General features: G+C 42.9%; 2 protein-coding genes across 2 annotated transcripts in view; both read right to left on the minus strand.

Moving 5' to 3' along the window:
* Positions 1–2828: 2828 nt before the first annotated feature.
* nek3 (NIMA related kinase 3) lies at positions 2829–8728 on the minus strand. Its single transcript, XM_030744687.1, has 13 exons — positions 8403–8728; positions 8016–8109; positions 7803–7900; positions 7634–7717; positions 6120–6187; positions 5945–6031; positions 4751–4805; positions 4324–4524; positions 3990–4104; positions 3713–3868; positions 3509–3628; positions 3274–3391; positions 2829–3157 (listed from the first exon to the last, which is right to left on the minus strand). Exons 1-13 carry the CDS (start codon positions 8517–8519, stop codon positions 3091–3093), a joined length of 1380 nt encoding a protein of 459 aa, XP_030600547.1. The 5' UTR covers positions 8520–8728; the 3' UTR covers positions 2829–3090.
* An 11540-nt stretch (positions 8729–20268) lies between these two features.
* The window catches only part of LOC115790747 (LHFPL tetraspan subfamily member 6 protein), a 44583-nt gene continuing 37893 nt past the window's right edge, over positions 20269–26958 (minus strand). Inside the window, exons 3-4 of the mRNA XM_030744680.1 lie at positions 25056–25154; positions 20269–20740 (exon numbers count right to left, since the gene is read on the minus strand). Coding sequence (XP_030600540.1) covers positions 20622–20740; positions 25056–25154 — 218 coding nt within the window. The 3' untranslated portion in view covers positions 20269–20621. The remainder of the gene's footprint in view (positions 20741–25055; positions 25155–26958) is intronic.

Below are 26958 nucleotides of genomic sequence, written 5' to 3' on the forward strand. Positions count from 1 at the left end.
TGAGCCTAAACGGAGGAATAATCGTACTGATGTATCCTCCATCCCCGGGGCTTATCGGGTACATCCATCCATCCATTCGCTTCCGCTTATCCTGTTCAGGGTCGCGGGGGGACTGGAGCCTATCCCAGCTGTCATAGGGCGAGAGGCAGGGTACACCCTGGACAGGTCGCCAGCCTGTCACAGGGCCAACACAGAGAGACGAACAACCTTTCACACTCACATTCACACTCTCATTCACACCTATGGGCAATTTAGAATAGCCAATTAACCTAACCCCAGTAAGGGTACAAAGGGATTAAATACGCAAACCCACATAATTAATGTATCATTTATAGCGCTATAATCAGGGGTTACAGCGGGCCGGACCGAGTCCGTAAGTTGTGCTCGCGGGACATACTGAAGAGGAGCGAGCATAAAGGGAGTAACATGTGGCAGATAAATGCAACTTTTTTAAATGCTCAACAAATATCAGCAAACACACAAAGTGTGTGCAGTTTGTCTCACAGTGTGTCTGCGAGCTAAAAGAAGAGCTGCTGTATTTCCAAAGATGTAAGAAAGAGGAAGGAGAGCAGCAGCAGGTCAGCTGATCTCAGCCTGCACACCAACATCATTTACTGCAGCTACAATAGAAAGCTGTGATTCTTCTCCCCATGCAGAGCCACTACAGCTGATCTTAGGGTTCCTCCACCTTCTGAATCCCACTGTAACCCCTGAGTATCCTCATGTTGGTGTTTAGGTGGAGGCACAGTCACCCTCTACTATGGAGGACACAGAGAACAGAGCTGTGTTTAAATTCCCTTTCACAGTTTGTGTCCTACAGAACAGATTCAAGCTGAGTGCATTCATTAGGATTAAAATTTAGATTGGAATAACATTTGTATTCTCATGTATTACATTCTCATGTATGTATCATGTATTATTTTATATTATTACAATAATATAGAATATAATATAGAATATATTATACAATAATATAGAATGATTTGCGTTACACAAAAACGTCCTCCAAAGAGCTACTTTTACTTTCTTACTTTGAGTACATTTCAGAGCCTGTACTTTTGTACTTTTACTTAAGTAAAGAAGTTGAACTAGTACTTCAACTTTTACCAAAGTATTTTTTAACACAAGTACTTGTACTTCTACTTAAGTACAGAATCTCAGTACTTTTGCCACCTCTGATAATAACACCCTGTTATGGAAGTTAGGCAACACACTCGGCCAGTTCAGTCTTCACTCTTTGCTTCTTCCCTAGAACCTCTTGTGTGGCATTGGCAGCTTGCTCTTGATCACAATCAGGCTGGGAAATTTTTTATTTTTTTAAATCTTCCTGAGAATGGGAGCCGTGTGAGTCGGTATTTTAAGAGAGCAACAGAAATTTAAAGATGCCATCTCTGATCTGCCAACATCTCGGATGCCTGTATCACTCTCCCATGTTCACACTTCTCTATATGGACTGTTGTTTCGCTGTGGCAGGCCTGACCAAGTTTAATCATTATAACAAAGTTAAATCTTGCACATCAGCTATACCGACTCACAGTCCACAGTTATTATTTTATGATGATGAGCGGTACAGTTACGTGTTCTACACCTCCTGATTATTGTGGCGACTTTGTTTAGTCAGATTTTTAGTCACTGATCTTCCTGCATCAGCTCACATGTGAAGGTGTAACTGGAAGGCACAGGCGTGCTCACTAAACTAAAACTAAACAAGTGATTATTTTTATTATATACTTTATTAGAGAAATTCATGCGCCTCCAGCCCCTCTGTTTAGATATAAAGACACTTCCCAGTTCATCATGGGAGACCCTCCTATCTGCAGGACACAGAACATGAGTTGTGTTGTAACTCGGCTATGCTACATCACTTTCTATATCTTTTCCCAAACATGGACATCTATGGAGATACTTTTTTCTATTTCTATTTGTAAAGCGGGGGGCTGAACTGTCAGCATTAGAGGGGGGGGGTTCATTGCGGCCTTGTGATAAGCACTGAGCCGCAGCCCTGCATTTCCTCAGTAAAACACATCAGGGGCAGATATCTGGCAAAAGACTCTCACAGCTACAAAGGCTCTCATGGCGTTGGAGCTCTTGCGTCAGCCACTGGGAGGTCTCAGCCACTGGAAGGATAATCTGTCTCTGCTGTGACTGTTGGTGAATCATTATGGTTTTGTTGACTCAAGGGGCTGTAGCATCTCTAGCCTGCTGAGCCCAAACTGTAATGGGCGAGGCGTGGGTTAAGTCTGTCTGCAGCCAAACGTGTGGTTATTCCATTGTCTGCTCTTATTCCGCCGTTAGGCTTCTCATTTGGCAAACCAAAGATGGCAACAGGTTCCACTTGTTCCCTTACATTATGCTCCAGTTTATGCTCTTTAGTGTCCCAGTAAAACATAGACTTTTATTTTCATGGAGGCCTATAAACAGCACGGGCACTCACTGATTTATCTCACTACAGCTGATCGTTAAAAGGTTAATTATGTGGCCGCGCTGTAGCTTATCCCACTCTGCACAACGGGATCCCGAGTGATTTCAACTCCACCTAGTGGTGCACAGTCAAAATCTACTGTGGAAAAGACATGTCCTGTCAGCACTCACTGAAAAATTAAAAACAAAGCAGCTAAAAGTGCCCGAAGTGTTTTGTTCAGTGACAAGAATAAAAGCCACATAACGCCAACAAGATGTTTAGTCTGCTTTTGATACTGCAGAGGAAACAGACTTCAAAAAGGTGGAGGCGGGCTCAGATTGGTGTGACAGCGTGGAGACGTAACCTTTCTGACTCTAATATTTCCTGCTTTCCCGACAAACCAAACACAAACTTCCCAACGGCCTCGGACTTCTGGGAATGTTTATTGGCGCTAACCTGAAGCACACGCAGCTGATTAAACAGAGCACACAAAACTTCCAGACACCTTTATGTACACGAGATTTTCTGATAAGCCGAACAAAATGCAGTTAAAGTGTTAGCTGGCATTCAGAAGTTAACTGTTTGAAGAGCAAAACCTTATTTATACATCCAGTGTCAGTTACTGTTTTTAGGAGAGCTGAACATCAATAATAAGAGTGTGATGATGCAGGCTCAGAAGGAATAAGGCTTTAGTGTTCCAAAAACATTTTCTCAGCTTCATCCATCCAGTCACAGGGAGACTCCTCTTCAAAGTCCCTGCAGAGAGAGGACAAATAGCCTGAAGTTACTTCCCTTTATGTCCATCTGACGTACTTCATGATCAGTCACATCTGCATCAATGGTAGCGCGCTAAACACAACACTGCTACTTACGTGTCTTCGTCATCGGAGCGCGGCTGCAGTCGGTACTCGTCTACAACCGCTTCTCGTTCGGGGCCGTCGGTGTCATCGCCCTGAGGATGGGAGAGGGGTCCCACCAGAGGGTCTTCACCTGAAAGGGAAAAAAAAAAAAAAAGGACCAGTACCACAAAGATCCCATTATAACAATGAGTGGTGTCACTGAAATGAGTAAGATTTTGACAGTTGGGCTGTATTGTACTCTGCAGACCTCTGTTTATTATGAAGGTGCTGGAGGCTCTGCTCAGCTGGGCCTTCTCCAGCAGACTCAGAAGCCTCTCGGGAGGATTCCTTTCCCATCGTCGTCTCTGCCCGCTGTCCTCCGGCTCCCCTGCAATGCAACAGGGAATCCGGAGGACATTTCAGAGGAAATTTTTTGGACATTTCAGGAAATTAAATTCTGCTGCTATCATACCTTCATGAGTAGAACCGGTGAAGGTCTGGCGAGTTGTGCTGTGAGATGAAACCAGACTGGCATTAGCTAAAACCTGCAGCACGGTGTCTGGTGGCTCAGTAGACCACTGCTTTCGAGGCGCTCCGCTTTCACAGCAGCTTTTCGGTAGCTCCATACCTGCGATAAAGTGTTACTTAGGATATATTTTGGTGATTAAACCAATCAAAGGTTATTTTCACAAAAATGGAGGAAAGCAGATCTTTTCTACTTCCCTCCTTTTTTTTTACTCTGACTCAACCTTCAGATGTTGATGTTTTCATTAAGCTCTTCTCTCCCAGAAGATGAGCCACCTTCTTCCCATCCTCTCTGTTCCACCGACCCGTACGCCTCGCCTGTTCCTCCGACTCTAAGGCCTGTGAAAGATTCAAAGCGGCGCACTGGATCAAATACATAACACGAGCTCTGCAGCCATCTGAACAAACAACAGACAGTCAGAGGTCAGATTCCATGTAGGATTACCACAGCTGGGAAAGTTCTAACATTTTAAATTCTCACGCCGATGTCACGCCGTAACACCACGTGATCGTGATGAATGTGCAACCATAAAATCAGGTTTAACAGACTGACTTTACCTGGGAGGGCAGGTGTGCACGCAGGAGTCTGGAAACCCTGTGAGAGGTCAGGATGGTGTGCAGGGACGGTCTGTCTTTTGGGTTTGTCTTGAACATCTGCTTGACCAAGTACTGCAGCTCATAGGGAAGGTGGCTGGGGAGGGGAGGGTATGCACCCCGGCACACCTTAAGGATCAGGCTCTTCCAGCTGGATGCCTGGAACTGGACACAGGAGTCAAGTGTGAAGAGACAACAAATCCCAAAGCAACATCTGAGCCACAGAAAGTGCACAACAGATGATCTAACTGAGCTGAAGATTCAGGGCATTTGCAGTATCTCGCTGTGCTTTGAGATGACAGCAGAGGTATTTAACACGGTGATTCACTGACAGTATTTGGAGACACTCAGAGCCACTCTACATGGGGGGTGGAGGAAGAGGAGGCAGTACCGGGTGTCGCAGGGTGCAGAGCTCGTACAGAACGCAGCCTAGAGACCACACATCGCTGCAGAACACAAAGAAAGAGATGCTTATTCATTCACACCAGACATTTCATCATGTGCTGGCAGATTCAAGGAGAACTGGTTAACCTGTGCATGACACAATCACCGCTGAGCTGAGAGCTGAATCAGAAAATAACATGTAAATGTATGCTGTCGGGGAAGAGCATACATTTACAGAGAGACTGCAGAGAGACTCTAAGCTGGGGGTTCTTTTAATGACTTAGTTCCAGTTTAAGAAGCCAGGATATGACTGTAAACTTTTACCGTCTCTGTTTTATATTACCTGGAGCCACGCTATGAGAACCTTGGCTGTAAGTCTGGATATTTCTGTAGTGTAGAGTTCTCTCACACTCTTTGATAATAACTACAGAGGAGGTCTGACAGGAGTTCACATGAACTATAGTTACCACAGAGTATTTCTGCATGTAACCAAAGCAACAAACTGCCCTTTCAAAATAGGCCACTTCTTAAAAATAAGAACCACGCGGGTGGTTAGGTGGTTTTTATTTAGTTCGATTTATTTTTACGTGTCTCTGAAATCGTGAAGAGCACAAGGATTCCAGAAGTATCAAAAACTTTAATGAATAAAAATTTTAGAAAATATCTAATCAGCCAATCACACGGCTGCAATTCAGCACACGCAGACACGGTCGAGATGACCTGCTGAAAACTGAGCATCAGAGTGGGGAAGAAAGGTGATTTAAGAGACTTTGAATGTGGGATGGTTGTTGGTGCCAGACAGGCTGCTCTGAGTGTTTCAGAAACTGCTGATCGACTGGGATTTTCCCACATAACCATATTTAGGGCTTACAGCGAACGGTCTGAAAAACAGAGGAAAAGATTTCTCTGGGTGAAAATGACTTATTGATGCCAGAGGTCAGAGGAGAGTGAGCAGACTGCTTTGAGCTGATAGGAAGGGAAGAGTAACTCAAATAACAGGCAGTAAAAGGGCGTCCAGCCCCGTTCTAGCCAGGTGTACCTAATAAAGTGGCTGGTCAGTGCACATTATTTTTTCTGCTGTTGTTGCAATGACACACATTTTCCACACACAGGCGCTGATCTATTATAAATCAGAATCATTTCATCTTCATATTGTTTGATATAAACTGGAGGAACCAGAAAAACCATCAGTGGAACACACCTCTTATTGTTGTATGGCTTGTTGTCCCAGATTTCTGGTGCCACGTAATACGGAGTCCCAACATATGCCCGGGCGTAAGCCTTCGAGCTGCAACAAATTCACAGTCACATTTAAAAACGAGGCACTTTGCATTAAATGTAAAAAAAAAAAAGCCAAACGGCGTCACTTCCTCTACCTGTTCAGGACACACGCAGAGCCAAAGTCTCCGAGCTTGACTGTCCCATCATCTGTCAGGAAAATGTTCTGTGCGTGGACACGAAAGAGACATGAAACATGACGCAAGATACAAGATACAAGCGCGGGCGACTGCAGGTGGGGGAAAGGGTTTCTTATCTTGATCAGCAGTTTCATTATTGCTCATCTCATTCCACTGATCAGACTCTGTCAACGCACAACCAACAGAAACCACTCACTTTTGGTTTTAATTTGAAGGGCTCGGCTGACAAGAAATTTAAAATAAGCAGTGTTGGCAAAGTTTCAGAATATTCAGTGACAAATAACAAAAGGATATTATAACTGGTATTTATTTTTTTAAATGTTTTTGGTGAGACCACAAAGTAGACAGGAAAGCAGTGAGTGTGTGTGTGTGTGTGTGTGTGTGTGTGTGTGTGTGTGGGGAACAGCACACAGGAAATAGCCTGAAACAGATTCAAAGCCGTGCAGTAGTGCAGTAGTTTTTTCAGCATATGGGTGAAATATACAAGCATCCCACTATAAGATTTTTTTAATATATATATATATATAAAAAAATATAGAGTGTGGGTGGAGTGCCCACTCCGGCTCAGGGAGGAGTTGCTTCCCCAGGTGGAGCAGTTTAAATATCTCGTGGTCTTATTCACGAGTGATGGGAGACTGACAGATGGCTCGGGGCTGCGGATGCTGCGTCGGTCTGTCGCGGTGAAGAGGGAGCTGAGCGTAAAAGCGAAGCTGTTGATTTACCGGTCGATCTACATCCCTACCCTCACCTGTGGTCGTGAGCTTTGGGTAGTGAAAGAATGAGATCACGAATACAAGCAGCAGAAATGAGCTTCCTCCGAAGGGTGGCTGCCCTCTCCCTTAGAGATAGGGTGACGAGTGCAGCTATTCGGGAGGGGCTCAGAGTAGAGCTGCTTCTTTTCCATATTGAAAAGGAGCCAGTTGACTGGGACGCCTCTTGGGTGAGGTGTTCCGGGAATGTCTTACCGGGAGGAGGCCCTGGGGCAGACCCAGGACACGCTGGAGAGATTATATCTCTCGGCATGTCCTGGGAACGCCTTGGGGTCCCACCAGATGATGGTGGAGTTTGCTGGGGAGAGGGAGGCCTGGGCTTCTCTGCTTAGGCTTTTGCGCCCGCAACCCGGCCCCAGATAAGCGGAAGAAAATGGATGGATGGATGGATATTTATATATATTAATTATATAGGAGATTAGGGGATGAATGCAGATGCTCTGTTTCACTGTGGCATGTTTTTACATACTGGGCTACAAGATATTCCCTTTTTTTTTTACTTTTTAAGATTACGTAGTTGAGCTGAAATCTGGAATTACAGAGTAGAATTTATTCAGTAAATGTTGCAGAAGGACGCGAGTGCTCTTGTTGCGACTCTTCTCTCTGTATCGGCAAGTTTAACCTGAATGAAACCCAATTTTTTAACACGCAAAGTAAAATTCAGAAATTATTCTTAAATATAATACCTCAAAGCGACTGTACCTTGGATTTCAGGTCTCTGTGCAGAACCCGCTGATCGTGGATGTGCTTTGCGCCTGTGCACATTTCAGCAAACCACTTCAGGATCTGAAAATAAAAACAATAAAAACACAATCTTAAGAAGCAGGAGAAAAAAAACCTGTGAAAATGAGTGCAGGAAGTCAGGGCGTACATTATCAAGGCTGAACTGATGGGACTTCTGTTGCTTAATCCTCTGGAGCAGATCTCCTCCGCTGCAGTACTCCATAACAATGCACAGGAGGTCATCAGCTACACAAACACAATCACACTTTCTATTTTGCAATCCAAACAATCAAAGTAGTATGCACATAAATGTTTTGTAATGAGTTTTAAAGGTTGTGTGTGTGTGTGTGTGTGTGATTACCCTCGAATGCCTCCCTGAAAGCCACAATATTAGGATGCTTCATCCTGGACAGCAGGATGGCTTCCCTCCTGGAACTCTCCAGTTTGGACTGATTCTATAAAAATGCAAATACAAGTATGATTATGTTCCATACAATGCAAACAAACAAATAGACAACAAACAGCTTCCGTGTCTCAGTGCAAGCAGCAGTCCGATAGGTTATCAGCAAGGCGCAAAAAACCATTTCCTTATCCGACCTCAGGCTGCAACATCCCGCCTGGAATTCCAGCATGTCTTATTTTATTTGAACGTTTTATAATCATGACGCTTTCTCGGGGAAGATTTGAATCAAATGAGTCCATTTTGCTCCAAACAGGTGAGGACGTTCCCGCTTTCGCTCGCACATACCTTTGGCAGCTGAATCTCCTTGACCACATATTTTTCCTGACTGCTTTTACAGCGGACTAACACAGCCCGGCCAAACGAGCCTTCACCGATCACTTCGAGAAGTGAGTATTTCTCCATGGAGCTGCTTCATGTGAAAGACAAAGAGAGCACAAAGGGGGGAAAAAACAACTACTACAGCAGGATGAGCCGGTGCAGCCGTCCCTCCTCATCACCGCCGGCTTCTTTTAGACCTCAGTGTTCACACAGGAAATTTTACAGTACATGCAGAAGAAAAAAATGTCCAAAAATAACCGCAACCCAGACTAATGCGGTTTATCTGGCCACTACTTCCTTATTATTGTATGACGTAGGACGAGGCGCCACTGTGCTACGCAGCGTGACCGCTAGATGGCGGCAGATCACAATCTCTAAAACTAATGTTTCATGCAGTATCATAGAAGTATTATAATACATATAGCTGCAATTTTTATTTTTTTTAATGTTACACACTTGTTTTAATTCTATTATATGGTACTATGTTTCTATATTATATTTTTATGTGCAAAAGATTAATTTTTATCTATATATAAATGAATTTGAATAGCCCTGTGACTATCTCTACATCTATATACACTCAGGGAAATATAAAAAAAGTAAATAAATTAATAAAATAAAGTGTTGGGATCTGGTATTGATATCAAAGTGAGCCAGTGAGTCTTACTTGTGAAACATCTACTAATTATAAGCTCAAGTAAAACAAACGTGTCTGCCTCCAGGGTCAGGATATGGGAGAAGAGGTACACGATGGCCATAATGGAAATGTAAAGGCCTGTCACTGGCTGTCATAGTGAAATAATGACATTAGCTAAATTATTTAAAAGGATGATTTATTTTAATTTAGGACTAACATGAAATTACTGACCTGTAATTTGCTGACACTGGATGAACTCATGTTCACCAAAATCCTGGGTAGGCTGTTTGAATTTGAGAGTTCTGGTTTTGAGCTCCTTTCTGATCAGGCAACTGAAGCTTTTAAGCTTAATCCTCCAAGCAAGCGAGTCTCAAAATAAATGAACCGGTCGTGTCATTTTTAGTGACTGCGTTACAAAATATTTGACAACCCAACTGAAAATCCTAGAAAAACAAACAGCAAATGTTAACAGTCTGACTTTTTTGATGACAGCAACATGTTTGGAAAGCAGGACGATGGCCTTTTACCACTATGTTGCATCACCTCTTCTTCTAACAGCATGCGGCGAGGCTCTGAGAAATGAGGCGACCGGCTGTGGTTGTGAAAGTTTTCCCCATTCTTCCTCAAGAGATTATTTCAGCTTCTCAACAGTTCGAGGCCATTCTTGTGTCATATCTTTTTGTTCCATTATGCATCAGATGATCTCAGCGGGTGACAGGTCTGCGCCACAGGCAGGCCAGCTGAGCACTTGAAGTGTTTCACTGCAGAGACTCGCTGCTGTTATATGTGCAGAGTGTGGTTTGGCATGGTCTTGCTGAAATAAGCAAACCTGATTGTCTTAACTTATCTGTGGCATTGCTAAAAGATTATTTGCTAGGTTTACTTGAGAATCTTACTGTTACATTGTTGCATTATTTGTCATGCAGTCTTCACAGACTGGTGAATCTCTTTGCTTCTAAAAGACTCCGCCTCTCCAGGATGCTTTCTTTACACCCAGCCGTGTTTCTAATTAACCTCATTAGTTGTGAGATATTCCACCAGATGTCAAATTCTTTCCAAAAACGATGCAATTTTTCCATTTCACTCGTTTTCATTCATATCCATAAGCTGTAAAATTCTAAATATAAGATCATGCCCCATGCAGAGTTTTGAAACCGCTCCACAGTACATCACACCCAGCACCATGTGAAGACTTGGTATTCAGTGTGATGGACTACACAGCTTTAGCATCTTTTTGAGTCTGCTAATTAACTTCCACATCAGATGACAATCAGTGAGCTGGTGTGTAAATGGTGTGTAAAAAAAAAAAAAAAAAAAAGTGTCGTTTGTAGCTCAGGAGCTGAAAGTCGAACACACACCTGTGTGGCGCTTTAATGATCAGCAGAATTCCCCCAACATCTTCTACAGCACGCACACAAAATGCTTCATAGTCAAACAGCTATATTTACCACAGAACCACAAATTACTTGTTTCATTACCTTCTGATATTCCCCACCTCTTTGGTATTACTCTGGCTGCACCTATCATCAAATAGCTCATCCTCCTCAGGAGGAAAATAAAAACAATAACGAATTATGGTCCAACAGTTTGTTTACAGCGTCTGGATTATGCTGCACAAGCTGTTTGGGGAAATGTGATAGACATTTTTCCTTACTTTGGCACGTATGATGATGTCTCATTTAGTCTGGAGCGAAGCCCTGACAAACTCTCAGCAGAGCCTATACTGATAAACGGATGGGGACTATATGCAGCGTGGAAGTGCTATTTCTTTATGACAAGCTGTTAACGTTGCATTACAGAATTTAACGAGTAAATCAGAAAAGAAATGAAGTCAAAACTTTCGCTGGCGATTAAATCTCGGTTCTGAGAAAAATGCTTCTCAAGCTGAACTGAAAACTTGCTTAAAATGTGAAGTGTGCTGGCCACCAGAGGACCGAGCTTTGCAAGTCTAAGTTAGTCCATGGGAGCTGTTTTACAACACATTCACCATCCGATTTGTGAGGTAATTGTACATTTTGTGCAGACGGGCATTGCTGTGGGTGTTTGTGGTGTTCAGGAAGTGTTTAAATGCAGAATCAGAGCATACAGTATCAGATGCTGTGACTCGTACAGTTTGGGCTGCTTCATGAATGACGGATGACGGGCACGGAGCAGCTGTGGGCCAATGAAAATTTTAAAAGCACTGACATTAAGGTCGTCTGTATGATATGTGGATGGGGTTGTCAAAGACATCTACAGTAGGATATATTTACAGCTTTGTGTTCTTGAAAGGGAACACAAAAAAATGGGGGGGGGGCATTTTGGGGGCTGAGGACCAAAAATGAGAAAGAAAACCTGCGTGAATGACCTTCTTTCAGTGTCATCTACTTTAACAGAAATTATGTCATAAAATTTTAAAGTTTCACTTCAATTTTTTTGTTTGACATCATAAGTACACCTTTTTGTGGCATGAAAATAAAACCTCAGTGTCTCACCAATTTAATTTCTGGGAGCAGCTTATAGTATATTGAAAGCCATCAAATCGTCGGTCATGGGGACGAGTGGAAATCCGCTGTCACTGAAGGTGAATGCTAAAGTCCATCAGGGAACCATAAACCTGAGAAAGGTGTTATAGGTGGTTAAATCTAAAAAACACCAGGCATGAAATACTGCTGCAATATATTGTTACAACAGCGCATCACCCAGGTGGCACGAGTCTGAGGAAAGTTAGGACAGCAATAATAAATCTTCAGAATGAATGCCCTGAGCAAGTTTGTTTAATAAAAACTGCAAATTATAAGGAGCGAGTTTTTTTTTTTTTTAATATTCATTGATATAAGCTACTTCATGGAGGAAATATTAAAGATGATGAGCACAGTATATTCAAACCACTGTAAGTTATCCAGCTGTTCAAACAGAATGAACAAACCTGAGTAAAATGAGTGAATTGAATCCAATCATCAGGCATCAAAGAACTAAAACTATGATCCAGTGCACTGTGTGGGTGATGTAGGGCTGATCTAAAGTTCAGCTGAATTATAAAGTCCATTTGAGCGTCATAAAGCAACACCTTATTACCATCCTTTCCCTCACACCAGGGTTCTGATTATCTGGGATATGGCCACCCTGCCCCTCTTCCTTGGTCCTCAGAGATAGTATCCTTCACCAATCACCAAGGTGTGATTTGAATCAACTCCTGCTAACAAAACTCAGCCTATCCCAGCTGTCATAGGGCGAGAGGGAGGGTGCACTCTGGACAGGTCGCCAGCCTGTCACAGAGAGACAGACAACCATTCACACCTGTGGGCATATTAGACTCACCAAATAACCTAACCCCACTAATGTCTTTGGAAAACCCACACAGACACGGGGAGAACATGCAAACTCCAGCCAAGGTGGAATCAAACCCAGGACCTTCTAGCTGTGAGGCAACAGTGCTAACCACTGCCCCACCATACTGCCCAAGTACTGATTTAGTAGGTCGTTAATATCGATGCAACATTTGTCAGTTGTAACTGCTTGCAGTGCAGCTAGTTTTAACTGCTCACGTACTGGTACAGTTTGGTCCTTTAGCGCAGCTGCTCACAGCTCAGGTGTCGCTGCCCTCCGAAGGATCACAGGACAAATCTGGGGGTGTTTGTGAAGCACCGCATAACCTATTTGAATCTGAATGACTTAGAAATTCAAAGAAGCAGCATCTCTTTGGTCACTGAAGCGAACGGAGATTCGCTAGAATGACAATATGTGCCCATGAAGCGTAATGGAAAAACAGCTACAAAGTATAAAAATGACAAAACTCAAGCTAAGTAACCTAAAAATTGTACTTCATTATAGAGGTGAGTATATGTACTGTGGTACTTTCCCTAATGCTCCCTGTAATGTTCACATCATCCTGGGTGACATTAGTGGCTGAGAGCTTCTGTGGCAGGTTTGGGAAACTTAACAGCACCTTTCAGACACACAGGAAGTGGGAAAAGACATAACAATATCATTATCAGACAACTAAATCACCTAAACAGTTTCAGTGGAATGCCGAGACCTGTGCGCCCTCCTCAAGAATGAAAGATGGATTTTTTTTTCCCAGAGATAATGAGGCAAAAACAACGTGGATCGCTTCTGTAAAATGAAAGAAATTTCATAAAGTGGATAGAGTAGCAGAATCGTGATCATAATCAGAATGTTCAACAAAACAAGAGGCAGGAGTGTGAGTGTGTGCAGAGGGAGATGCACCAAAGATATCCCATCAAGAGGAAAAGAAAGCAGAGTTTCCAGGTTAGCTGGAAAAAAGGGCAGATTTTAGTCATATTTCACCAGTTAGAATTAACACGCCTACAAAAATTATGAGAAATATGTCACAGACATCACGAGTTTTTGTGCTGCTGGTACACCATGTGATGTTTTCCAGGGGTACTATTCTCGTACTCGTAGACTTGTGCGGTATTTTGGAACATTTACCACAGAACCACCAAAATACCAGAGGAAGTTACTTCATAAACTCGGAGTGCCAGAATCACGGAGCGATTCCCAGAGGAAAATCTTGCTGCTAACAATAGCTGTGTTCTTTTCCATTCCTTTAGGTGTGGCGTTTTATTGCTGGGAAAGTGTTTTATTTTTCACTTGGTCGTGAGGCAGATATCCAGCTCTGAAGCTTGTTGATTTTCAGCTCTCCTTCTCCCTCGCTCTCACTTTACTAAGTGGAATCAGGTGTGCGGGAAGTGCCTTTCAGCTGCAAATCATCTGTAATCTTTCCAGCCTTACATACGGGGCTTTGACTCCACCACTATACCTCCATCCACAGACTGTAGATCACACATCTCCACCAGCCTGAGTACAGCCAGGCATACACACACACTCACACAAACACACACACACATCCTGCACTGGTAAATCCATAAGCTGCCAGCTCCAGCCTTTCTCCCTGGCCCCAACACCTCCCCGGCCCAATCAGACTCAGCACTCAGTTTTAAATAACTCAGTCTTTGTTGCTGCACCCTGCTTCTTTCTCCTGTACTTTTTCCCATCCCGCCTTAACAATATCCAAAACCGCCTGAGGTAAATCAACTGAAACAACTTTTTGGAGGTGGATGAAGCACCTCATATACGTATCCTATAAAAACAGCGTTAAGATGGAGGCAGATCTGGAAGCCTGTGCTCACGAGCTTTTGGAGATGGATAAAAGAATCAGCGTGTTTCTCTCGGGAGGCTTCTGTGCTGCAGAGGGTTGATAGTGGAGTTGATTACGCCCAACAGCACCTCAGTGCTGTGACAATTTAGACGGGAGCTCAGAGGACGCTGCTCGTAGACCAGAGGAGGTTCTCTATATGGCCCTGAAAATATTTGCACTTTGCTGGTTGCTTTTTTGAGTAACAAGAAGACCTTGAAGTTGGATTAAATTTTTTACTCTATTTTTTTGGTTTTTACTTTTCCAGTGCAATAGAATTCTGTTCAGCCTTTAATGAAAACTGTGTCATTTCTGCAAGCTTTAGGAAGCACTCCGTGTTTTTTTTTTTTCTTTCTTTCTTTGAGACACTGCCTAGAGATGTGATTTCAGATCTCAGGTAAAATTTGTGAGGCAGTAACTTTTGTTATTTAGGAACTACCGATAAAGTTCTTGTAGCTAGGTCTCACCCAGGTTTGGAAATCCTGCTACTTTCTGAGTCTGAGTTTTGACTGAAGTGTCTTGAAAGGCAATGGCAAGTACACACAAGGAAGACATCTGTCTGAGGATGCTAACGCTTTTTCACTCATGCTCTTTCACTCCCACCCCTCTGAGCCGGTCGCCTCTTACTAGGAAATAATTTGGAAGCACTTGTGAAATGAAGTTACGGAGAAGAGAAGGGAGGCAACGTGGAGGCCGTCTGAGATTCGGGTGTTTTTCTCATCGTGAGAAATTGAAATGTGGAATTGATGAAGTGGTGCAGGCGCACAGCCCGCAGGTTTATTTTATTACTGATGTCTGGAAAAAACATAGTCAGATTTGCTCTTGAAAACAAATAGAAAACAGAAGGATCCAAGTGGATGCGCCAGAGATCCGACGTGGTGAAATCTGCAGAGAAATCGGTCTGCCCTGAGTGGTGTTCATGCTCATGTCAAACACATACTAACCACTATTCTGCATATAGATAATCCTCATCTGTCTGATGCTTCATAATCACATTTTAATTAAGTCCATGCACACCCATGTTAAGCCCATTTAGGTGATTTAAGCGTTGTGGCTCATTAGAGGTCTTACCAAAGAGTCCACTTTGGTTTGTAACAACAGAAAAATACTGTTTCCAGTGGCTCACTGTCACCTGTGTTTTCTCCTATTGTAAATCAGACCCTGAAGTCTAAAGCTCACACCTCTACTACTCCATACACTCTACAGCTTTAATATTTAGGCTCTAAGACACATTAATTTATCATAACAAGACCCTGTTGATGAAACTTCCCTTCCTCATTCTCTCTGTCTTGGTCATCAGCAGAGTCTCCCTGATAACAGCCCAGCATACAGTTTGTTGTTGGAAGCTGGGTTTCCTCTTGGCTCTTGTTCTGCGTTGTTTAATGATTTGCAGACTGAGGAGGGTGCTCTTGATGGTCCAATCAGCTGAGTGAACCACCTTCTTTAGGGCCAAGCGGTCCCGCTGGGTGCAGCTCCTGAGTAGGATTACAGGCTGAGGTCACTCAGTTTAGAGCAACCTACACATACAAACACGTCGCATATCCATGCAGCTGAATTCAGTCTCTGAATTTAACCCATCGTACATGCGGTACAACATGCAGAGCAGGGGGGCAGCTAGAAAGCACCCAGGGAGCAACTTGGGGGGGTGGGGTTAAGGGCCTTGCTCAAGGGCCCACAGTGGTACTACTTGAGAGTGGAGACAGGTGGCGGTACTTCACTCTCACCTCAATTTTTCAATGCCGGTCTGAAGGTTCTCTGAAGCACTCCCAGATGCTTTCAGTCCGTCCGTCCAAGGGGTCCAGTCCAATTTTTCCAATACGTGTCAGTCCGAGGATCTGAACTGCCGTCCTCTCAGTCATTAAACCTCTTCTTAACCTCTAGGCCATCACTCTCCACCTATTGTGTTCAGTGCTGAGCTGTGATCAATAACCAATAACCAGCAGTCTAACGCAAGCAGGAAAGGTGTGGGCTGTGGTGTCATCTGTAGCTCTATGGAGGTACTATGCAAATTGTAAAGGGTCCAGAAGGATGTGATTTTTTTTGGTTTTTGGCCACAGTCCATTTGATACTGTGAGTGCTTTTCATTATTCAAATAAATCACTTTGCTTCTTTCCACTGTGTCACTTCCTCACGTCTTAGCTCCTCCTCGCAACGATTTGACAGGATGATGTGAGGAAGAGAGGTGAAGATGAAGGAGCCAAAGTTGCCGAACGGGAAAGCTTTGGCTCCACAGCGTCAGCCTCAAGTGACGTCAGTAACCTGTGATGTGCTCCACAGCTGGATCACCTGTTGAACCCACTGGCTCAACCATCCCCAGAACTCGTTCTCTTAAAGGCCGATAAATTACAAAATTCATTTAAAAGGTAAACCACGTTGGGAAACGTGTGTGTGTGTGCGTGTGGTCTTTGGCAGGTAAACAGAGGTACTAATAATATAGAGCAGACATTTTTCTCTGTTCAAATATACTCTCTCCGTATGGGCTTTACCTTTTCTCTAAGCTCAAACAAACTGTTAATTTAGAAACCCTGCTAACCAGAGCCTCCATATCTCCCTGAGGGTGAACCAGCGAACCCTGAGATGTAATCCCTCTATCCCTGTCTGTGAGCTTTGAGTAACAGCCTCTGATCCTCTTTGCTGATGTGGTTTGTCTGCTCGGTGTTATCATGAATTCCCTTTACTTCCCTGCCCATATTAACATGGCAATTGTCAGATCTCTAAAAAAGAAGACATACACAGCTAATTGGCACTTCCTTTAAGTAGAGCAGGGACCTGCGGAGCACAGTAGGAAACAAAGAACAGAAAATGTAGGTGGGATTTTATCTGAGATTAATAAGATGGAGTGACTTCAAAGTTAGTTTAGATTCTAGTTAATGCGATTCACCTGTGTTTGATGTTGTGTGGGATGCGCATTAACGCTGGAGTTGGTTATGCAGTTTTTGTTTATGCTCCAGCCTGCACATTTAAATATTCCACTACAAAATAACTGCTCTTGAGGGAAAGTGAGGGTGACACTCTGCTATCTTTTTATACAGGCCCTCTTCCTATCCTGCAGCAGCATCCATTATTCAATATCTTTATGGAGATTGGTGTTATAGAAGCACAGAACCCTTTTTAAACACGGGTGCTCTTAAGGGCAGCAATTATCTTTCTGGAGTACTGTCAGGGGAATAAACTAATAATTAGAAAGAATTAATAGTTGTTGATGTATCTATGTGGCAGCCTAAGTTGAACTCTCTGAAGGTTATTTAGCGTTCCCTTCCTTAAATAATTACAGCGGCCCTGGGAGTTCAAAACCCTGGAAAAACATCTTCACCATTTTTTTGAGAATCCAGAAATGTGCTCTTCTTAAGTTGCGGTGCGTTAAGCTCTCAGGGGCGTTGTAATCCTCCTCCTAAAATCCTGCACAGTTTGGACTGCCTCTAATTTCAGCAGCATTCACTTGGTTGTATGATTGTCTTTGTTGATTTCTCCTTTTCCCTCCCTTGACATTTTCCTTAAAGGTAAAACAACAGTAATTGGGAAACAGAAAATTTGCTTTGGGGTACTTTTGGTTTGCCCTTTGAATTGTTTATGTTAAACTGACTAAAGCTGACCTTTCAAATAAAAAAAAAAAAAATCCCCCTTTGCCTTCAGAAGTGCCTTCATTTTCCATGGTGCAGATTAGACAGGGTGCCGTAAACATTCCTCAGAGATTTTGGTCCATGTTGACATGATAACCTCGTGCAGTCGCTGCAGATTTGTCGGCTGCACGTCCGTGATCTGAATCTCCCACTGAAACCACATCCCGCTGAGATCCGATGACGGCGCGGGCCATTTGAGTACGGTGAACTCCTTTTCATGTTCAAGAAACCAGTTTGAGCTTTGTGACATGGTACGCTATCTTTCTGGAAGAAGCCATCAGAAGAGCCACGGTCAGCAGATATGCTTGGGGGTTGGGGGGCAGTGGTGTTTAAAGGATACTCAGTTGGAACTGAGGGTCCCCAAACCATTAGGATGTATCCATGCTCATTTTGTTTGAGCCAGTTCTGAGTTCTGCTATTCAAAGGTCCCGGCAGAAAATGAGACTCATCGGATGAGGTAATGTTTTTCCAATCGTCTATCATTCATTTTTGGTGAGCCTGTATGAATTGTAGCCTCAGTTTCCTGTCCTTAGGTGACAGGAGCAGCAGCCGGTGTGGTCTCCTCCTTCAGGGTTCAACATGTTGTCCATTCAGAGATGCTCTTCTACCATTTTTGTAACGAGTGGATCTTTGAATTATCGTTCTCTTCCTATCAGCTCGAAGCAGTCCGACCATTCTGCTCTAAACTCTGACATCAACAAGGCATTAAAACCCAGAGAACACCTGCTCGCTGGATATAGGCAGGTGTGCCTAATAAAGTGAGCCGGTGAGTGTATACAAGCGTGCAGATGTGATCCTGCTAGTAGTCGTTATGGTGTGTTTTTAGTACATGCAAGTAATTACTTGGTCTTTCAGGCTTTGGCTAACTTTTATTTGCTTATTGACTCCATCGGGGTTTCACACACTTTATCTAACCCACTCTGTAATAGACTTCTACCTCTGAGCATAAACCTGTGATTCTTACAGCATAAATATATATACATATACAGCTCAAGGTGAACATCAGCACGAGTCAGTCTAAATTCACACCAGTTACATCAGTTGTAATATGTCTTCATTCAGTAGCTGATGAGAGCGACTGCATTTCCTAGTCACCACTCATTTATCATGTTTAGAGACAATCAGCCTCCCACTTGTAACAAGGCCTCAGACTGAATGGTACATCCTGTCAGTCTGAGATCTGGGCGCAGATATAAAGCAACGAATGCTCCAACGTGACCCCAATGTGTCTGCCTCTGCTGATGAGGCATCTGGTCGACTCTCTGCAACAATCGCCGCTGATATCAATCAGCACAGGAGATCAGAGAGAGAGAGCAGAAGGCAGAGGAGCCATACTAATATATTAAACAGAGCAAGTACTGAGAGGGATGGTTCTCCGGTGAGGATGGGGAGGAGGGGGTGTTTCCATTATCTGGGTGATGTTGAGAATTGTGAGAAAATGGGCATGCTAATGAGGGCCAAACAGCTGCATTGTAAATGAGCTGACTTTATGCACTTGAGCTCGGATGTGGTGTTTGTTAATCAAAGGCAGAAAAACAGAACAAATGGCTAAAAATAGGAACTGAAAAGCTGTGTGCAGCTCACACCTCTAATGACACGCAGACAGTGGCGGTAATTACTGAGAAAAGGTTGCCATTATTGTTGTTCACGCTATGAAGGCAGGGCGAGGAGCTGTGAGATAACCCTCGACATTAAACTGATGGCCTGACGGATGCAGAGCTCCTCGATTTCCCAGGGTGTGATTGCATTTCAGACTCTGAAGCTTTGAAGCTGAGGAACCTGATCAAAAGGCAAACACTCTGACCAGAGGTTACTAGATTTACTTCATCAATAAGATGGAAAAATTTAATTCACAGCACTGCCCATCCTTATCCTCTTTATTGATCAGGAAGAGAAAAAAAACAAAACGGACTATCACATGTAATGAACACCATCGAGATCAAGAAGTGACGGGAAAAAAAAGCTTTTTAGGAATGCAAGCGCGTGACTGTTCATTGTGCTCCGGGGCGTAGACGGTGGCCCAAAGAAGACTTTAAATCCGCACTTCCAATAAACATTTATTTACAAAACAAAAATGAGGACAAAAAAAATTTGAGAGTGAATACAAAACATGTGATAATATGATAAAATACATTACCATACACAATGTATATCTTATGAATGCGTTAAATAAACTATGCTTAGATTTTGGGAGGCCGAGTGGAGGAAGCAGGCAGCCAGTGTAGGATTGCTTTACATTATAGGGATTATTGCATTTCCATTTGTGTTTAAGGCAAGAATGAGTCATGAAGAGGAGACCGAAAAACACTTCACGTAACAATGAGGCAATATTACTTCTGTTCATCACAGGGCACACTATCACATAAACATTAAAGACCAAAGAGAGGAAGACAAAAAAATGAAATAAAAGAGAGAGCCAGGGAGGATACTCTTTTCATTAAAGAAATAGTTATATAACAATCTTACAAACAGGATTGGTCCATACATTTTTCATTTAAGAACAGCTTTTAAGAGAAGTACCAGTTTTCAAAGCTGTGTGTGTGTGTGTGTGTGTGTGTGTGTGTGTGTGTGTGTGTGTGTGTGTGTGTGTGTGTGTGTGTGTGTGTGCTGCATTATGAAACGGTCCCTGCAGTTTGTCAGATGAGTAGTGTCCCACGATGTGCAGAGCACCGTAATGACTCGATGTCTTTGGTGCCTGATGTGCTGTACTGGTGTGAGCGCGCACAGTCCTCTCCCTTTTGTCGTACCGCCCGAGGTCTCCGCCCGACCCCGTCTCTCTGATGCTCTCCTCAGTACGGGTACTGCTTCTGCTTCTTCCCCGCGAAACAGGACAGCCAGGTGCACAGCAGCATGGCACCCGCCGCTCCCGCCCCTGTGCAGTAATACGCCCAGCCGATCTGACAGGAACCTGCAGAGGATTTAGAGAAAATAAGTCTTTTCACCCTCTAGTAAAATTTTTTAGATGAATTTGGACCAAAAAGTCTTTAGCTAATAAGACATTTGATTTTAATAGAGAGCGGCACAGCTTGCTCTGCATGCATACATCCTTTTAGGAAAGCTGCTTCTGCAATGAGGGAGAACTCACATGTTTTCTCCACTCAAATTAACTACACAAAAAAAATTGGACCTAACAGCGCATGCATGCTTTGAATAACAATTTATCTGTTATGTAAATCGTGCTTCATTGAAACCACTCAGACGTTAATTAGAAATGTTTTCTGTTTGTTTGTAACATATCATGAGAACGCCACACTGTACCTTTGATCCTGCCCTAGTTCTAGCATTAGCATGTTAGTGTTAAGCGCAGGGAATGGTGGGAACTGCTTAACATTCCTGCTCAGGATACTACATTCCCGGCTTCTTGTGAAATGCAGTTAACGCTGTTAAGAAAAATATGCCAAAAAAACCAGAGTTTTACTTCATGTGTAAACAGTCTGCTACGTGGGAAATGCACAATTAGGGACTTTCAGAAACGTAGAAACGCGGAGTCCTCTGGAAAACACAGCGGTGCTACAAAATGCTGAAACTCAAATAAAACCCAAAGCATAAAGTGGCCTCCTCTAGACACACCTTGCATAATCATCAGAGGAAATTATATGCATTATGAAATCGGATACTGTGGTTCAGCTTCTTTTGAACATGTTATAATGACCACCAAGACTTGAAGTACTGAAAATAACTCTCTCATTTTCTGTGTCACTTAACAAAAAGCATGTCCCCTCTTCTTAACTTCTTAACTAGCTTATCTATTAATTAATTAAAAATGAACGACAAGGGTATTTTCCGTTTGCGAAACATATCCCATCAAAGAAATGACTTGGATTCTTCATGCTTTCCTTCTTTGGACTCGAGTATGATAATGAGCACGTACGCCTGCAGCGGCGTTTGGAGTTTTCAAGTACTGACTGGTGCCTCCATAATTAATTAACGAGCGATGAATCGGTGAAGGACGGCTTCAGATGTGGCGAGAGGATCATTCGTCGCCACCGTGTTGTCACGGCGCTCACACGGGTGAGATGAAACCGGGAAACTTGAGTCGCCAGTTGAGTTTTGATCCAAACGCGCTCGTTAACGGCAGTTTAGACGTGCCCGTTCTTCCGCAGAGGAAATCAAACATAATCACCTCTGAACCAACTTTTTTTTTTTAGTGTTCAGATGACGTGTTGTAGAAATTTAAAATGGTGAAATCTGTTTGAATTATGTGGAGATGGTTTAAGTGTAGATGCTGCTGGAATGGCAGAATCAATGTGAATCCATAATTCATGTGACAGAAATCAGAGTTAGTGTTTCCTGCTGGGGTCCCTGTTACATTTGGCTGCTTATGATTTATTAACTTGTAATTCTTAACTTCATACTAACAAAATTAGCATTTTTTTTTCTTTTGGCAACACTTAGAGAGGACAGTGAAGCTGTTTGGTCTTAAATCTGTGTGTTCACTGTAACATCTCCTGAAATGGGACATAAATACTACAACCTGTGGCTCTTTCACCCTTCTCCAGTCACAAACTTGAATGAGTATGAACAAGGAAACAAGTTGTGGTTACTTATTTATTTATTTTCATTGCTGTAAGTGCTTCTTTGCATTCTCTGGTTGGAAAAATGTGTAGCCTATCCACCGAATTAAGTTTTAATATGTTCATCAACAAAAAATATGCGTCACACGTCTGTCGCCTGGCACCGTATCCTTTAATTTTGCTGAACCTCAGTGGCACAAACGGTTAGTCCTGAGTCGCCCTAGTTACGGATTTTAAATCCAAAAAAAGAGAAACTGAGAACATCAAAATGTGTGGACGCGTTTGTTTGCTTTAAACCAAGAAATAAGAAAGCAGCAGAAAATAACATGGAACTAAAATTCCCCCAAAAAGCTAATCTGGCGGTTCAATTCAATTCAATCTTATTTATATAGCACCAAATCACAACAAACAGTCGCCTCAAGGCATTTTACATTGTAAAGTAAAGACCCTACAATAATTACAGAGAAAACCCAACAGTCACAACGACCCCCTGTGAGCAGCACTTGGTGACAGTGGGAAGGAAAAACTCCCTTTAACAGAACCAGGCTCAGGGAGGGGCAGTCATCTGCTGTGACCGGCTGGTAGGATGACTACAGCATATAGAACTGCACATTAATCAAAATTGAATTTAAACTAGCCTGTTCTTTTTTTAAGGCTGCTTTATTATTATTTTTTTAAAATTTATTATCAAACTTGGCTACTTTTAATTTGATTCTTTTGCATAAACTCACGTAGGACTCAAGGCTGCCTGCATAACCTTGGAGGTCTCTCCTTCAAAACGTCATGAAGATGACGTCAAAAATGCAGAAATCACAGATGATTCATATGTGGGAAAATCTAGTCATATTTGTAATATTATAAAGCTGATTTACAGCAACATTGTTGTAGCCTTCTGTTAAAGAAAGAAAAACCCACAATGGTCAGACTTGAAAGTGACAAAAGTAATAATAAATAAAAATTTACAAAACATTAACTAATTAAAATCAGACGTGGCCTTTGAATTGAGGTTCAACAGAATATTTTTAAAAAATAAACTAATGAAACTGGCCTGGACAAAACTGATGGAACCCCTAGAAAAGACGACCACAGGCACACGTTAAACTAAGGTGTGTCCTGTAATTAGCATCACAGGTGTTTTTCTAACCTGTAATCAGTCAGTCTGCCTGTTTAGGGTGAAAAGTCGTCACTGTGCTGTTTGGCGCCACAGTGAACATGGAGCACAGAAAGCTGAGCAGAGAGCCGTCTCAGGAGATGAGAGAGACGATTACTAACAAGCATATTAAGGCTGTAAGACCATCTCCAAGCAGCTTGATGTTCCTCTGACTACAGCCGCACATATTATTGAGAAGTTTAAGGTCCACGGGACTGCAGCCAGCCTCCCTGGATGTGGCCGCAAGAAGCTGAAAATTTGAAGAGACGGATAATACGAACCAAAGAGCCCCGAACAACTTCCAAAGAGTTCAGAGGTGAACTCCGAGATCAAGGTACATCAGTGTCAGACAGATCGCATCATCCGCGGACTTGATGGAAGACGACCGAGGAGGACAGCTCTGACAAACCTCAAAGCTTCAGGGAGAACGTCCTTCGGACAGATGAGACAAAACTGCAGCTTTTTGTTTTTAAATCGTTGAACCACAATTCAAAAGCAACGTCTGATTTCCAGGAGTTACTGTAAGTTGGGTGCCGACATTTTTGTCCACGTCCTTATACTTACCAGGCTGTGCCAACTTTATTATAAGACTCGAATGTGTTACACAGCTTCATATAGATTCTGTTTATCAAAAATGGCTGCCAGTTTAATTTTTATATTTTCTTTTTAAGTTGGTTTTAGGTATTCATGGTCCACACTGAATGTTTTTGGTGGACTTCACTAAGCATTCAGATCAAGTCAAGATCCAGCCATATGCATGATGAATATCAAAACTGGGACACTTCTAGCAATATCGACTGACTAAATTCATGCCTCAGCGAGGATAAGCCTTTTCATTTTGACCCAGTGACATTAAAAAAAAAGAAAATCTCCATGTATTTTTCTGTTGCCTGTTAAGAATATTAATCCAAGTGCCCCCCCCCCCCCCCCCCCCCCAAAAAAAAAAAAAAAAATATTGTACATCCAGTGAAAAACCAAACACTCTTTGATTAGTATCAAATAAAGGAGCAACCGCAGTATGAAAAGCTTTTCCACCTCCCTAGTGTCTGATAAAGTAGCATATTACTGTCTGTGAGATAGTCCTGATAATACCAGCTGCATGCAGAGCGCAAATCAAAGTACGGCTTATTCTCAGCACATATTTAAAGCTGCAAAACATTTTGGAAATGGACAGCTACTGGGTCTTCTGTTGAGGTTTTAACAACACATCTGTCAAAACAACAAGAAATAATATCTTTTTTTGGGCACACGACAACCAGAGGCAGAGGCAAAAGACAGAATGTCAACACACACACATACACACACACACACGCACACACGCAGGCCAAAATGTTGGTTCCCTGTTTCACATGTTTTCCACGATTCATCTGTTCTTGGGAACAAAAGATCCGGTGAACACAGAACAAATTTATGAGCCATCTGTGGGTAATTAAAGCCTGTGTGTGTGTGTGTGTGTGTGTGTGTGTGTGTGTGTGTGTGTGTGTGTGTGTGTGTGTGTGTGTGTGTGTGTGTGTGTGTGTGTTTGTGTGTGTGTTGGATCTCCCTCGCAGGACTCTTACCTAGTTGAAACTGATCTGAGCTGTTGTTGCAGGTCTGTTGTACTTCCTCACTGTCCCATCCCAGTGGGTAGAGTGCGCAGCCTGACCCTATGAGCAGACCTGAGAACAAGATGAAGAGGAGGGCGGTCAGTCAGGTTTGATGAGGGAACCGCACTAAAGACCGATCACTGGGGAGGGTTTCCAAAATATCACAAAATATGGCCGCAGGCTGAAAAGACACCGTTTATGAAAGAAAGCCCGCAGCAAGGACAAACTCATCACCGAGGAGCTCCGCTCAGCTCCTCGACGAAGGCCAGCATTGTTTTTTTAGGAGGCCTCGCCTCTCTGGTGGCGCCACTCTGAATAAAAATGCAAAGCACCATGTGCTTTCTTATTTGTTTCATCCAGATATCAAGCAAGGTTTAATTAATTTTAACCTCAGGTTTTGTGTGGATTCTCCCTCATTAGTTGGTCAATGATTTAATTAAAGCGATCAAAAAGACACAATGAGCTGCGGCTCTTTAATACAGGCACACGTGCGACTTCACCTCTGTGTTTGTCTTTCTCCGTATCCGCAGTTTCTTACTTCCTGTTAGTTCCTGTTAGTTTTGGCACATGGTGCCAGAGAGGCAGCTCTCACTGCGCTCATCGGTTCTACCTCGCGTTCCCTTGGAACATGACGCGGGCTGTGATTTTACCACTCTGTCACATTTTTTGCTGCAACGAAACAAAGCTCCACAGCCACGCGGCTCATAAAGCCAAAGCAAATGAGCGAGAACATATGCAAATAACTTGGCAATTTCTCACCGAGGCAACAGTGGAAAAAAAAAAAAACAAGCATTTTTGGTACACAATAATTACTGTAAAACTCTGGAAAATCCTTGAGGGACTTCTTTATGTCAGTGATTAAAGAGACTTATGATTATGCCTAAAGCTGCACACGGAGACAAGAGCAAAATCTAGTCAAGGCCATTACATTAAGGATTAATATCCTCAATATTTGCCTGCAGCCAGGTCTTGACAAGTTATTCCCTAGATGTCAAGGCCTGTCTCTTAAAATTACCCTGTGGGGGCCCCTGGTAGGTGGCTCTGCCATCACATTAGCTTAATCCCCTCAGATGTGTCTGCTCTGCTATCAGTTTTGGGATGTGATGATGGCAGCAGAGGGAGAGAAGGGAAGAAAGCGCTGCCTTCCAACCTGATTACCGCTGCCATCCAGGACTGCCTTATTACATCTAGACCAGATAACAAGCAGGAATTAATCCACATGTTAATGAGGATGGGCTAGACAAACTGACTAACATCTGAGGTGGAGTAGGAAGAGTGAAAGAGACATCTGTGTTGTCCCTAGCTGCAGCCAAAAGGACAACGAAAGCAGGCTGTCTATGTGGTAGAAAATCAATTGGGTGAAACTCTGGCATGTTGATGAGTATGAAGGGATAGCAAAAGGCTCTGACCAAGTCTGTGTCATTACAGCTCAGGATCAGAGGGGATCCAGGGATTTTCATACATAAAAACTGAGCCGTTTCCCCCTCAGACCCTTAAGAAAACTTCAGACGAGTTTCTCCTTCAGACCTAAAAAAAATACTACCTTTTAGCTCGGGCACTGCAGCCAACGTACAACAGGAGCATTTGATGTAAATCCCTATTCAAGCAGTCACTATGGATACCCGACCAATCTAAAAACTCACTATTTTAAAAGGTACAAAGATGCATTCAGGAGCATTCACGCAGCCATTACATTTTCTCGGTTACATAATGTTATCCAGTATGTTTTGATTCAAATTTGTAATAGCAAAAACCGTAAAGCATGCCAGCATGATAATGTATTCATGATTAATATTTAACATAATTTAAAATTCTCTTTCAAGTGTTGTGTAATGCAGAGATAGAGCAGCATGTAATCAAACTGAATTTCCTTGCA

Source organism: Archocentrus centrarchus, chromosome 13 (genome assembly GCF_007364275.1).
Source record: "Archocentrus centrarchus isolate MPI-CPG fArcCen1 chromosome 13, fArcCen1, whole genome shotgun sequence".
Lineage (NCBI taxonomy): Eukaryota > Metazoa > Chordata > Actinopteri > Cichliformes > Cichlidae > Archocentrus > Archocentrus centrarchus.

Excerpts from the sequence above, each read along its gene's own strand:
- nek3 (XM_030744687.1), bottom strand. The coding sequence starts at position 8,519 with ATGGAGAAATACTCACTTCTCGAAGTGATCGGTGAAGGCTCGTTTGGC. Across the intron at positions 6,188-7,633 it reads ACAGAGACCTGAAATCCAAG|AACATTTTCCTGACAGATGA; the intron begins GTACAGTCGCTT and ends GTCCACGCACAG. Across the intron at positions 3,629-3,712 it reads CACCGGTTCTACTCATGAAG|GGGAGCCGGAGGACAGCGGG; the intron begins GTATGATAGCAG and ends GTTGCATTGCAG.